Genomic DNA, 15,422 nt, shown 5'->3' with positions numbered 1-15,422 from the left:
CAACAGACGCGGGTGGATTGAAAGTAATTAGTGCTCAGCCCTCCCGACAGCTTTTGCGAGGAGCTGTAGCTGAGCGCCGCGGCTGGAATCTATTAACACTCCCCGCCCCTTCCCTCCCCTCCCCCACCCCACTCCCCCGGCCCCACCCGCAGCCCCTCCAGCCCCAATCCCGGAGCGCACTCGTTAATTGGAAGCTCTATATATACAGGCGGGACCAGCGAGCGCGGCGGGTTCCAAGCTGGTTTGGGCATCGCCTGTCTGGTCGGTGGGAGGAGGGCCGCAGAGCAGTGCCAATCCGGTGTCCAAGGAAGGGACGTGACCTTCACGTTGTAATGTATTGTTTGCCTTGTGTTCGGGAGTGAGGAAGAGGGCTCCCGGGGCTGGGGAGGGAAAGACAAGCAGAAAAGAGAGTACTTTGAAGTTTTAGGGTTGGACGTTCAAATAAAATTAATATTTAGTACTCCCGAGTTGTGAAACGATTTTTAGGCAGGAGGCTCTTTCTAGAAGGAAGATGTGCTTTGTGCATATCTCTCGAAATGTCTCTCTTTCAGCCCTTATTGAGGACTGCAAGAGACGTTCTGGTCCGCCTAATTAAAAAAAAAAATTGATGATCATTTCCCTCTCCTTACTTCAGGCTTTACTGGAGGAAGGAAAGCCTCTTCGTGATTCTCTGAGGTCACCAATGCCTTTGTATTTGGGAGGCAAGGGGGAAGGGAATAGAGAGGATGAATATCTGGCTTAACTATCTCTCCCTGCTCACAGTGGCCTGGGGAGACTGAGGCAATGCGTCGCAGCATCTCCAAGGGAAGGATTCCCCTGGCCCCCGCAACCCGAAGCCAGGAGATCTGTCAGGTGGTTGCCAGAGCCCAGCCCATCCCGGACCCCCCACAAAGAACTGTGCTAGGGCTGCTAACTGAAAATGGGCAATACAGGAGGACTTGTGGCCAGGTAACTGTGAGAGCCCTGGGGGATGCATCCTTATGAACATCCTTGTGTATCAAACATTTTGGCTAAGTTAACTAAATCTCTCTTAACTTTTTTTTTTTTTTTTTAAAGAAGTACTAACTAGTAATGTTGCAAAGCTTTCGTCTTTCACTTGTTTTAAAATATCCCTCTGGGAGTACTGAGAGCTTCTTCATTGCCATTACCTTTAATACCTTTTGCTAGAGTTCTGGAAAACGTGGTCTCAGAACCCTGTAAGCCACAACACAAAGGCTGGATCATTTCATGAAGGGGAGCTATCTGTATTGGCAAGGTATGGAGGTAGACATAGAACCAGCATGGAGACAGGTCAAGGGGTTCAAGTCCAGACTGACACATAAGGGCTAAGTCACTTTGGGTTTGCAACTGCCTAATTGCAAATAGGCATTTGGTGGAGGGAGTTTCTTTACCAGGGAGCTTCCTACTGCTAAAATCACAAGTCTGGACCAAAAGGAAAAAAAAGTTATAAGATCACAATAACAGATTAAAAGTTTAACATAACAGGCAGAGAAGTAACATCAAAATTCTGGAAGGGAATGAAAGGAAATAACTTTTTTATAGCAGCTACTATATATGGTAGGCACTGTGCCTAAGCACTTTACATATGCTATCTCATTTCATCCTTGCAGCAACCTATAGAGGTAGGTGCTATTATCCCCATTTTTACAATTCAGGAAACTGAGGCAGAGGTTAACAGGTTTGTCCAGGGTCACATGGTTAGTGTCTGAGGCTGGATTTGAACAATCATCTTCCTGACTCCAGGCAGAGCACTCTATCCACTTTGCCAACCAATTGCCTCCTAGACTAGCTTTTGCTAAAAATAGCTTTCAAAAGCTGTTTCTGGATAGTATGTATATAACTAATTCAAACTTTAAGGTCCAAAGTTTACTTGGAAAATTTCAAAAGAAAGAGTTGCTACTCTTCTGTTTTGTGATGTTCTTTGTGTTCACAGGGCTTTTGTGAGAAAAGGTCTTTATAAACTTAATTGCTATAGAATAAGAATTATTATTATACAGGACTGCTAGAATAAGACCTTAGACTTGTGTTCTTTCAATGCTACCACATTTTATTCTGTTTGGACACTACTGTGTAAATACCACTTATCTTAACCTCATCCCCTCCTTCCAGCTTTCCCTCCCTCTGAATGTCCTTAATTTTACCTTTGATCTGTGAAAATTCTCCTTTAATACCTCAAGAGTGGAAGGGATGAATAGAATGGGGCAGCAACTCTTTTGAGAGAAGAGAGAATGGATGATTTCTTGGAATTCAGAGAGTCAGATCTTTGGCCTGTGGCAGCTCTTTGACCAAGGGAGGATTGTTTTGTTATTGGAAGAAAAATAATAAATTCAGATTAGGTAGAACTCTAGGACTGTTGTATGCTGTACCAAAAGCTGGAATGGAATTGGGGTGTCAGAAGGCCACCTTGATACCAAAAACCCCAGCACTTTTAATGTAGGAGGAATAAGAACTTGAACTGTTTGGTGTATATGATAATCAATATAATCCTGTTAGGGATTACATACTAATTTTTTGGTAGAAAAAACCTCTATACAAATTTATCATCCTAGCATTTAAGGTTCTCTAACATTTCACTTTATTCTTCAGTGATTTTTATCTCAGTCAAACTTTAAGTTCCTAATATTTGCATAGAATTGGACTAGGCAGTGACCATACAAAGAAAAAGGAAACATCTATCTTCAAAGAGCTTGAGTTTTGGTAGTGGTGGTAGATAAGTATACACAATTAATTAGTAATTTCAAGAATAAGAGTAGTGCTACCTTCTAAGTAGAGGGGAGGAAGTGTGTATCAAAAAATCCGTCATGTCAGAAGTGGTGCCTGATATGAGCTGCATTTTGAAGAAAGCTAGAAGGTGAGGGATAGAATGCTTCACAAACTTGGGAGAGCAAAATATACAAAGATATATATATATATATATATATATATATATATATATGTATATATATACATATATATGTGGTGGGAGATAGAATATTGTGTATAGGAGAAAAGGTAGCAGGTCTGTTTGATTAGTCTATTGTAAAGGGAGTATAATTATGAAGTAAGACTGGAATGGCAGTTGGGATTCAGATTAAGGATTTTGTATTTTAAGTAGGGTTGAGTGATGTGGTTAGGCATATAGTTTAGGAATTATTATTTTGGTGATTTTTGGTAGATGGGATAGAAAGGGGAAAGACTAGAGCAAGATAAATTAGGAAGTACTGTAGTAATATGGGTAAAAGGTAATGGAAGGCCTGAACTAGGATAGATTGGAGTGAAGAGAAGAAATTGAAAAGAAATTGTAGAGGTTAGGGTAAAAAGGACTTGGCAATTGACTTCATATGGGGGTTGAGGGAGTAGGAAGAGTCAAATGAATTGGATTGTAAAATTGGAATGAATGGAAAGGTAGTTGTCCCTTCAGTAGAAATTGGTTAGTTATAGGAGGGAAAATGGGTTTGAGGTGGTGGAATGTTTCTCTGTTTGGTATGTTGTGTTTGAGATGCCCATGATATATCTATTTAGATGGGCAAGTTCAACTAATGATTAGTAGTAACATGACACTATAGATCAGGATAGAGATTAGCTCTGGCTATCCCTTTCTTAATCTCTTCAACTGCTAGTATCCTCCCCAAGCTCTCTTCTATTTAATGACTTTGTACTGTATTTCTATATATTTATGCATATATATGTGTGTATATATATGTTTATGGGTACTATTATCTAGCATTAGAATGTAAACTTACTGTGAGTAGGTATTGTTTCAATCTTTGTACTCATGCCTATAATGGCTGGCACATAATAGGTCCTTAATAAATATTTGGTGATTGAATTTGGGATTCATTTGTATAGAGATGATAATTTTTTGCAATAACCCTCACCTTCTACCTTAGAATTGATACCAAGTATTGGTTCCAAAGCAGAAGAGTAGTAAGAGCTAGGCAGATGGGATAAAGTGACTTGCCCAAGGTCATGTTTCATAGAGATGATGACTGAAGACCTTGGGAGCTGATGAGCTCACTAATAAAGAGAATAGAGAGAAGAAAATATATACAAGGACAGAATTTTAGGATTCACTCAAATTTACTGGGCATTAATTAGCAAAAGAGAGAGTGAGAAAGAGTAATGAAGCAGATCTAAGAAGATAGAAATGGGGAAGTGGGAATGGGAACTGCCATGTTCAAAAACCTGTAGGGAAGTCAAGTAGAATTGGGATTTAGGAAAGGTAATTGGATTTAGCATTTGAGATCACTATATATTTTAGATATGAGACCTCTATCTAATGGGATGTCTACACAATTTTATTCTCAATTTCCTTCTTTCCTTCTAATCTTGGCAACATTTATCTTATTCATACAAAACCTTTTCAATTTAATGTATTCAGAATTATCCATTTTACATTTCACAATACTCTCTATCTCTTGTTGACTCATAAATTCCTCTCTTCTCCATAAACCTGATAGGTAATATGTTCCCTGTTCTTCTAATTTACTTATGATATCTTCTTTTATGTCTAGATTACGTATCCATTTTGATCTTAGTGAATGGTGTAAGATATTGCTTTATATCTAGTTTCTGCCAAACTAGTTTCCTGTTATCCCAGTAATTTTTTCCAAACAGTGATTTGTTATCTCCAAGTTCTGGATTTATTGTTTTATCAAATACTAGATTACTATAATCTTATACTACTATTTGTTTTATATCTGTTCTGTTCTACGTTCTACTTTTTATTTCTTAGTAGCAGATAGTTTTTTAAAATTTTTATTTTATTTTATTCCAATAACAAATTTACATATAAGTTTTCCAAAGTTACATGATTCATGTTATCTACTCCCCTTTCCTCCCCCATCTTGAAGCTGACAAGTAATTTCACTGGGTTATTCACATATTATCACTCAAAACACATCTGTTTTTGTAAGAATAATCTTATAAAACCCAAACCCCAAATCGTATACCCAGATAAACAAGTGATAGACCATATGTTTTCTTCTGCATTTCTACTCCTAACAGTTCTCTGGATCATTGTATTGCTGTTAGTAGCAAAGTCTATCACATTTGATTGTCTATAATATTTCAATCACGGTGTATGTTCTCCTGATTTTGTTTATTTCACTCTATCAGTTCATGTAGGTCTTTCCATTTCTTTCTGAAATCATCCTGGTCATCATTCCTTATAGCACAATTGTATTCTGTTACTGTCATATACCCCAATTTGTTCAGCCATTCCTCAACTGAGGGCATCCCTTTAGTTTCCAATTCTTTGCCATCACAAAAAAACACAGCCAGAAATATTTTTGTACAAACATGTCCTTTGCCATTAAAAAAAATCTCTTTGGTACACAGACCTACTAATGGTCTTGCTGAATCAAAAGGTATGCATTCTTTTAAAGTCACTTGGGCATAATTCCAAATTGCCTTCTAGAATGGTTGGATCAAGTCACAACTCCACCAGCAATGCATTAGTGTCCAAATTTTGTCACACCCCCTCCAACATTTATTATTTTCCTTTACTGTCATATTGGTCAATCTGAGTAGCAGATAGTTTTGATAATTATTGCTTTATCATACAGTTTATATATGGTGCTGCTAGATCTCCATCCTTTACTATTTTACTTTTTTCATTAATCTCTTTGATATCCTTGATCTTTTATTCTTCCAAGTGAATTTTATTATTTTTTCTAACTCAATAAAATACATTTTTGGTAATTTAATTGGGATGGCATTGAATAAGTAGATTAGTTTAGATAGAGTTGTCATTTTAATCATATTAGTTCTGCCCATTCATAGAGATCACTACTAATGTTGAAGAAAGTAGTTTTATTGGTTGTGGTCAGATTGCTGAAGATTGGAAAGTAAATTCAGGTATTTGTGTCTTTATCTCACTAGTACCTAATATAATTTTTGGCCTATAGAGTTTTTAATAAACATTTGAGTCCATTTATTCAAACTGCTAAAGACCTCAACAATTTGTATGTGGATTTATACTCTTCTACTTTGGAGATAGAAGCTAAGATAATAATGATGATGATGATGATAATGACTAGCGTTTATGTAGTGCCTTATCATGTACTAGCCAAGAACTTTACAGATATCTCATTTAATTCTCACAATAATTCTGGAAGGTAGATGTTGTTATAATCCCCACTTTATAGATGAGGAAACTGAGGCAAACAAGAGAATTGACTTCCCCCATGTAATACAACTAGTGACTAAGACTGGATTTGAACGCAGGCACTCCTTTTTCCAAGCCTGGGCTGAATTTCCTTTGTACTACCTAGTTGCCTAGTAATCAGAGCTCACAGAAGATTAAGGACTATAATTGTGTAGTTTTCCTAATAAGTAATATTAGGTTGCCTCTTTAAAATAAGAAAGGAGAAAACTCTCAAAGCAATCATGACTTTGGGGGCATCTATCTATGTTATGGATAGGATAGATTATTGGAATGGAAAGAAATACAAATCAAATCAACACAATTTTTGCTTCTGGAAAGGACATGCCAATCTCCCATATACTGCCTTCTTGTACCACTGGACTTCCCTGCTTCCTTTATCAAAATGGTCTCCCTTGGCTACTACCTACCATATATGTGTCATTTCCCTCATTAGAACATAAAGTTCTTGAAGACAGGGAATTAATTCTTTTTGTTTTTGTTTGTCTAGTGATTGGTACATTGTCAGCACTTAACCATACATACTTATAAATATCCCCAGCATTAAGAGAGAATGTCCCCTGATTAAGAGTCTAGAGGGGCTTGGTAAGCATACTTTTTTTACTAAGATCATGTATTTCAGCTTTTGTTTGCCAGTTTCTGACTAGGTAACCCTCACTATCTGCTTTCTCTGTGCCTTTCCACTTTCTTTCCCTCTAATCTAAACAGCATATACCAATCCCTTATTGTACATGCCCCAAACCCTAAGGAAGAGAGCCCTTTGGTAGCATCCTGTTTAGACTGACCTTGGCACCTAGTTATCAAGAACAATTATTCTTCATACTTGACATCCATGGAGCCTAAAAAGAAGCTTGAAGTGAATTCCACAAAACCTTGAAAGTATGTTAGAGATGGAAAGGACCATAACCTTGTCTAGTCCAGTGAATTCCAAGTTTTGCGTAAGAAGAAATAAGAATAAGGATAAGGAAAATGATTTGCCCTAAGGTCATAGAAGAAGGCTCTCTCAACTCTTATTGTAATTGACATTGAGCTGAAATAGATCCCCAAATTTATAGATTCATACTATCACCTAAACAGCCAATAGGTCACCTTGGCCAACTTTATCATTTTACAGAGGTAGAAATAGACACAATTACTGTCAGTGCAGGGACCAGAATCGGTTAATAAACATATAGTGCCTATGTTCTAGGCCTTTAGATATGCACTGGGTATACAAAAAGAGGCAAAAGATAGTCCTTGCCCTCAGGGAGTCCATGATCTTTTAGTCAGGGATATTAAAATCTGAATTTTAAAAGGCTTCTTATCTTTTGACTCAATATAAGGACATCTTCTCTTCTTCATTTCCCCCTTCCATTTTAAGTAGTGAGGGAAAAGGGCAAAGCTTCCAGAAAAGTAAAAATCCTAAGGATGGAGGAGGCAGAGAGGCATTCACAAGAAAATATGTCCCTTACTCCTCTCCTGTTTTGCCTTCCTTAATGTAACCCTTGTAATCCTTCCCTCTGGATAGGGCCTTCTGAGAAGATTTTTTTCCCCAATGTGAGAGAGTCTGGCAGTACATAAGTATGCCCTCTCCTACCCTTCCTCTTATATTGTGGTTCACTTAACTTTTAATCTAGCAATCTTATCCTACCATTTGTTCTCTGGAAGTTTTGGAGAAACTTGAGAAGCTGAAGAAGTCAACAGGTTGGAACTGGTAGGTAGAAGTAGCCTTAGGAAGATTTGGGCCAAAAATATAAATTCCCTATTTTGCTTCCACTGAATGCTAACATTTTCTGCTGGTAAATAATGGCGATGAGATGGGGGGAAGATACTTGTTCATCTTCAGTGGCAATTGAGACTGTTTGGCAAAGTAGTTCCTTGAAGTACCATCTTTTATATACTCTAAGGCACCAGCTTGTGGGGCCACCTTCTTCTGAGTCAACCTCAGACTCCTTCATTTTACAGACAAAAAAAGATACCTACTCCCTTCTTGTTGAAGAAAGTCAATTGGATATCTATTAACTCATTCTACCAGCATTTTTTAAAAAATGTTTTTCCTTACTGGGCACAGAAAAAAAACCAGACACTCTCATCAAGGAGCTTAGAAGAGAGAAATGAACCTACAAATAATTTATTGCTACAGAACAGAAAGGATAAAAGAGATGGGTCTTGGAAGTCAGAGGAGGGATAGAGAATTTATGATTCCAAGCAATCCGGGAAGGCTGAAAAGTCCTGAGAGTTGAAGCAACTCCACATTCCCTCCTTTCCTATTTCATAAGTGCCCCCTTCTTACTAAGTACTAACTCTAAGTGTTAACTGAATGTTTGATTTATACCCTTTAGTGTTGTATACTAATCCTTTACCTCATCAATCTCTTTATCTTCCATGAGTGAATAAGGTCATAAAACTGGAAGGAGACATTAGGAGGCAACTAATCTAACCACTTTATTTTTACAGATGAGGAAACTAAGGCCGAGAGATTAAATGTCTTGCTCTTCTATCTTTCTTTTCCCTCCACCCTACTTTCTAGCTCCAGATTTCCTTCTGTCTTTATTTGCTCCAACATTTCTAGAAATAAGTATGACCAGTATTTCCACTTACCACCTACTCACCCCTTAAATCAGCAATCTGAGTTCCCAACTATTGTGCTCATTGTTTTAGCTTTCTTGAAGGGTTACATTTAATATCAAAACATCTTTCTTCTTGAAACCCTTGTCATTTGTATTCCTATGATGTGACACTCTTCTTTCTCCTATAATCAACCTTTCCTATTTTTCCCAACTGTCTCTTTCAGCTTCTTAAATGTAGCTTTACCCTAAGGCTCTGATCCTTGCCAACTTTAGTCTTGTGTAATTTAATCTATTCAATTTGTAGATCTAGCCCCTTTCCTGAACTCTAGTAAAAATTCAGTTCAGCATTTATTAAACATTTACTATGCAAAGAAGGCATTGAGCTTCTCTTACCTCTTCAATTGTCCACTTGGTTTTCTATCTCTACCTGGATATCCTCAAAACACAACCTGAAACTGGCTAAAAAGAATACTTTTACCAACTCCCAAGTCAATCCTAAGCAAGCCAACTATTTTCCTTTAATGGGATAAACAATCAGTCATCTGTGCTTAAAACTTAGCATCTTGATTCTTTTAATCCCTGATCCCCTGTATCAAGTCAGTTTTATTGATTTTTTTTCTTGTGTGGTATTTGTTTCTTTCCATTTTTGCTGAACCACCATCTTTCCAGCTTTTATTTTTTCTTGTCTAGGAGATAGCAACAGCCTGATCTCTAATCTTTTTCTTTTTTCTCCCTCTAATCTATTACAAACCCTGCTGTGAGTGTAATATCTTCTAGTTTTGACCTTATCATTGTTCTCCCACTTGGAAAATTTCAGCAGTTCCTCACTTGTCCCCCAAATAATGTCCTTACTAGTCAGCCTAGAATTTAAGACTCTCTACAGTCTGGCCCTTACCAACCTTCCCAGCCTTCCTCACATTATAACCTTTCAAATACCCTTACTTATGTCAAGTTGGACCACCCTCTTCCCTGGATATATCTTGAGCTTTTTTCTACTTCAGAAACTTTGCTCACAATATTCCTTATGATAAGACTGTTATCCTCTGCTTTCTGGAGTCATACCCATCCTTTAAGGCAGAAGCTCTTAACCATTTTTATACATCTAGGACCCCTTTATCAGTCTGATAAAGCCTATGAAATTCTTCTCAGATGAACATTTTTAAATAGTTGAAGGAAATTACAAATTTCAGTTAGAAATGAATGAAAATAAAGATTTTTTCCCCATTCCAGGTCATGGTCTTCCTGAAATTTATTCATAGACCTCAGATTAAGAACCCTTGCTTTAGGGCTGAGGCAAAATGTCATTTCTATAACTTTCCCCTTCTCCATCCAGAAGTAATCTTTCTCTGAGCTCTTGAAGGATTGAGTACCTTTTTATGTACTTACTATCACCAACCTTAGTAGTATATAGATATTTGTTTATTTTATCTTGTCATAAGCTGCCTAAAGGTTTGATGACTAAATGATGGTATCATCCATGGTTCTTAATATGCTAAAATGTTGTATTGAGAATTAAGGAAATAGTTGGGGAAAAGCTTTAAGCTTAACATTACTTGAAACTTTAAGATTCATTCCCATGAGTATGACCCAAAGACTATTCATTCAAAACCAAACAGACTGTTTCTTTGTGACCCTGAGCACTTAACCTTTTATTATACTATAAAACAGTCATGAAAGTTCATAACATATACAATATGGCATATCACAGAAATCTGATAAGTCTGTAGAGTTATCTTCAGTTAACAGGTAAAGAAATTAGGTTGCAGGCTAAACATCTTGTCCAAGGCCAGGAGCTAATTGTTAGAGGCTAGAACTGAAGTCTTCAGACATGTAATGCAGTGTTTGTCCAAAACTATACAGCCTCTTTCTGGTAACTGGATAGTGTTCTGCCTGCACAGTGTTTTGATTCTTTGTAGGAGAGTAGTCTGAACACCCAATAGCTTACACATATCAACTTGATTTGTGTGTTTTGCTCTTGAATATCCTAAGTTGTCTCGAGGTCAATTGAAGTGATCTTAAAAGACTTAAGCTTTGTCTAGCTGTATGTTTCAGGTCCCAAATTAAAGTCAGTGCAAGTACTGGATATATAATCCTTATGAATTTACACTTATCCCTTTTTCCCAAAACAATAATATGACAGGACTAGCCCTAGTAGAGCATGTGGAATAAGGGATACATTAATCATGGTTTATGAATGACCCAGCCTCTGTCAGATTGTTATTTTGGTACCACATCTATTTACCACATGACTTATTTTCCCATATTACCCAAAGGCAATCTTTTAAACTAGATGCATAAATCACAGACTTCTGCCAACTAAAAAGGAAAAAGGACAGCTCCAAATTCTAACTTTTGAAGTATCCTTGAACACTAAATACATCATGTAATCACAAGCCACCAAATGTTTAATGGAACATTAGATAGAATTTCCTTTGGAATAAATTGAGATCAAATTTGTAAAATTACCCATCTTCTGACTTTCAGACCACATAGCATTTTGGTCTCCTTAATGTGTCTCGTTAGAGTATCCTAATGGATCTTGGTAACAACTATTGTGTTTACTAAGTATGTTTTATAATTCTTTCCTGAGATTACTTAGACAACTCTGCCTTTTTTTCCCTCCTCCTCTCTGGTGAATAAAGGAGAAAAGGATAGGTTTCACTATAGTAGCTTACATTATGTTACAATTGTAGTTAAGTACAAGATCCTACATTGGTTCCCTCTTCTTCATTCATACTATCACCATTCTTATTCAGGACCTCGTTACCTTTCCCTTGAACTACTGTAATCACTTTCTAAATGACTATATCTGGGAATATTTCTTCTTCTGGTCTTTTAACCTTTATACTGTCCCTCATTCCACATTCCATTTACAAATTAATCCTCTTTTAAAAAAGGTCACTTTCCTCAAAAATCTTTAGTTCCTGCTGTCTGTGCAAACATTTTAACCTGTCTCTGCCCTATCTCTCTTCCAGAATCCCTTTCTGCTTCCTCAGCCCCATTATTCACCTGCACATCTTCATGCCAGCTAGTTCATATCCATATTTTCATCCAGCTCATCTCTTAGGCCTTGATCAGTCTGCACTTTCTCACTCTATGATTGTTGGTTCTTTTTTCTCTTTCTATAAGGTGTTGCTTCCTCTGAGAAGTCTTCCATGATGCCTCTTAATTCTCACTGAAATTTCCAAGCCCAACTTTTGTATAGTTTTTTGGATCTTTATGCCTTCATCATATTCTGTTTTGTAGTATATATTTGTATATACACATAAATATAAACAAATGCATGCACATACTGTGTCCCAAAAGTTTGCAATTTTAAGCTTTAATAACTTTAGCCTATCAACTCACAAATTACAAACTCATTACTTTGCCTCCTTCCTTTTGTTTCTGGATTTCCAATAATGTTTTAAATTATTAAACTCTTTTTGATTAATTAGTAAATTTGTTGAATTCTGAAATCAAAATTTTCTAAGTCAAAGCAATTAAATATTTTGGGCAAAGACTAAAACTAGTCATAATCCCTAGAGTAACACCATTTCATTAATAGCTCCTTTGAAATCCATTGATATGTAAACAATTCATTTTACCCCTCTCAAGATTAAATGGAATAAAGTTAGTATTAAGTATTTATTTAATTAAATTTCACTTATACTTATTTTGTGAGTTTTGAAAAAATTAAAAATTTTAACTTTAGGTGACTCAGTGGATTGAGAGCTAGGCTTAAAGAAGGGAGATCCTGGGTTCAAATCTGGCCTCAGACACTTCCTAGCTCTGTGACTCTGGACAAGTCACTTAACCCCCATTGCCTAGCCCTCAATACTCCTCTGCCTTGGAACCAATACTCCATATTGGTTCTAGGAGGAAAAGTAAGGGTTTAAAAAAAATTTAACTTTAACAAGATGTGGCATTGCATGTGAATGTGTGTGACACTTTCCAGATATGATACCTTCTCAAAATAATGGATCTATAGAAAAGATCCTCTTGCTTGCCATCTCAGTTACATGATCTCCATTTATCTGCATTATATTCTCATGGTGTCAGGTTAGAATGGCCATGTATAAATCAAATTCTCAAGTGTTAGTGGTTCTCCTATCTCATGTTATCTTCAGATTTGGTAAGCATTTGTGCCTTCATCCAAATCACTGATTAGAATGTTAAGGCCAAGGACAGAAATTGTCCTTTGTATTTATTCATCAGAATGGATAAAGATTTTTTTTAAAAAGTTTGAAAAATCATCTTGAGTGCTTAATATAATGTTAAATTTTAACAATAAATATATAGATTTTTAAAAAGCTAATTAAGCTTTCAAATATTTTTGGTAGATTTTTAGCAATTTACTTATGAAGTTATTAAAGCTAAAATTGCACTGTTTTGGGGACAATGTGATATATAAATACATATGATTCTAAACAGAATCTTAAGTTCTCCTTCCCTTCCCCCCATTGCCATTAAATTGCAAATTTTTTGAGGGCAGGGATTCTTTTTCTCTTTGTGTCCCCAATGCTACTGTGCACTTAAATGTTTGCTGACTAAACTGAAGATTGAGCATCAGACTATTATTTGTCTTGATATGAGAGTTGGACAGTGTTTTTGCTGTTGTCCTCTATTATGTCTAAGTAGCAACTTGCTTTTTTGGATCTAATGAATAAAATATTTAATTTTTCTTTCTTAAGCTTGCTAGATTTATAAGTATTTGTCTGACGTTAAATCTGCAACACTTAACCCTTACCTTGTTGCTATAGATGCCTAAGAGGTGGAAAAGCTATTAGGAACTATTTATTCCTCACTTAAACAGAAATGCTCGGGATGCTAGAGTCTCCCAAGGCAGCCTGTTCCAATTTTAAATGGCTTTAATTATCAAGAAGCTTTTGGTTACATCAAATGCTCTTCTCTGTAGCTTTTAATTAATCTCTTTTCTTGAGGTAAAGCACCTCCACCTAGTTCCTTTGATTTGATCCTCATGGCATGATCTTGGGTCTTCTCAGCATCCTATTGCCCCCTATCTTGGATGTCCTCCATCTTGTCCATGTCCTTAGAATATGATGAATAGAACTGGAAAAATTCTAAATGTGGTCTGACCTTTACAGATTACAATGGAACTATAATTTTCCTTCATCTGGATACAGTTTCCCTTAATACATTCTAAGATTACGTTGGCTTTTGTGACCATCATGTCATCAGTGTTACAATTGAGCACCCAAAGATCATGTTCACGTAAGCTTTAATTTAGCCACACCTCTCCCCATCTTATACTTGTGAAGTTTGTATTTTGCACCTAAGTGTAGGACTTGATTTTATCCCTGTTAAATCTCCTCCTAATAGATTTGGCTGTAGAGATCCTTTTGGTTTCTGACCATCTGTTATCCAAAGTGTTAGCGGTTCTCCCGTCTCATGTCATCTTCAAATTTGGTAAGCATATCATTTGTGCCTTCGTCCAAATGACTGATTAGAATGTTGAATAGGACCAAGGGCAGAAATTGTTCTTTGTATTTGTTTAGCCAACCATTTTCAAGTTATTTAGGCTACATTTTTCCTTCTTTTCTGAAAAGATAGCACAAAAGACTGTTTTAGGCAGTTTGCTGAAATATATATATCCCAACATTCTCCTTATCTATATATTTAGTACTAACCTGGTCAAAAAGGGAAATGAGGTTAATCTGGCATGACCTGTTTGAACCATTCCTTGATCCCCACTTCCTTCATAAATGCTCGCAAACCATTCTTTACCCAAATATGCTAAACTTGTGTAATTTTTTCAGCGTGGGAAACTTTGTCTATGCCTTAGATAAGTTCTGGGGAATTTTCTGATGCACATGGAGGTTGAATGTCTTGATCAGAGTCTTACAGAGGCAGTGAGTATCAGAAGGGATAATTGAACCCAGAACTTGTCCTTCCTGCAGTGCTGCTCTAATCACATGTCCTAGACTTTTGTTAGCAATAAAATTGTTTTTCTTAACAGCCTATAATATAAGGATTTTTAGGATACATGTTTTCCACTTCTGGGGCACCTCCTCTATTAAGTTTTATGAATGCCTTTATCCATATCACTTTCACTTTTAAACATATTCCCTCTCTGAGTGGGTTTTCTGGAATGGATTGTGTTAGGACTTCTTGACCTGAGATCACATCACATCCTTGAGATGTGATGTGAACCACAGCATACCTGAAGTCATCTAGCTAGGGAAAGACAATACACAAGTTCCTGAGGTGCAGTGGACTCCACTTCTTAGGTAGCATTCAATTGTCTAGGCTTTTTTTTTTGCTTTTGCTTTCTTCTAGTCATTAATATTGTTGTGGGTTAATTAATATCATCATCCTTGCAGATGGCCACCCAAATGTGCCTGTCCCAAACATAACCATGATACCACGGAGGGTCAAACTCATATTTATGCCCTTTTATAAATTTGTCATAAGGGGTCACCCAAAGTACTAAGAGCCTAGGAGGGATCCTCATTCAATATCACAGGAATACCAGTGGAGCAGATGAGCCATCTATTTTATCATTATATTACCATGTGACTATCCTAATTTTTTGTTTATAAATTTCTTTAATGATATTCTTAGTATTTCTTCTCTCCCACACCAGATTCCCTTATGTAGCATCCTATTCTCGCCTATTGTGTGTTTTCTTAAAACCTTTTGAATAATGTTTAGAGTCCTTGTAGTGGCCAATGATACACAAACATATACATCAACAGCAGAATATTGCTTTATTTTTTTAGTTTTCT

The 15,422-nt window shown here is 36.6% G+C and overlaps 1 protein-coding gene across 1 annotated transcript in view; it reads left to right on the top strand.

Moving 5' to 3' along the window:
* CCNA1 (cyclin A1) overlaps positions 1-15,422 on the top strand; it is a 181,336-nt gene that overhangs the window by 150,163 nt on the left and 15,751 nt on the right. Inside the window, exons 3-4 of the mRNA XM_044668956.1 lie at positions 7-329; positions 763-948. Coding sequence (XP_044524891.1) covers positions 7-329; positions 763-948 — 509 coding nt within the window. The remainder of the gene's footprint in view (positions 1-6; positions 330-762; positions 949-15,422) is intronic.

This window comes from Gracilinanus agilis, chromosome 3, assembly GCF_016433145.1.
Source record: "Gracilinanus agilis isolate LMUSP501 chromosome 3, AgileGrace, whole genome shotgun sequence".
In the NCBI taxonomy this organism is placed as follows: domain Eukaryota; kingdom Metazoa; phylum Chordata; class Mammalia; order Didelphimorphia; family Didelphidae; genus Gracilinanus; species Gracilinanus agilis.
Note: the sequence above shows the minus strand (reverse complement) of the source record. Positions and strands in the feature narration are given on the sequence as shown.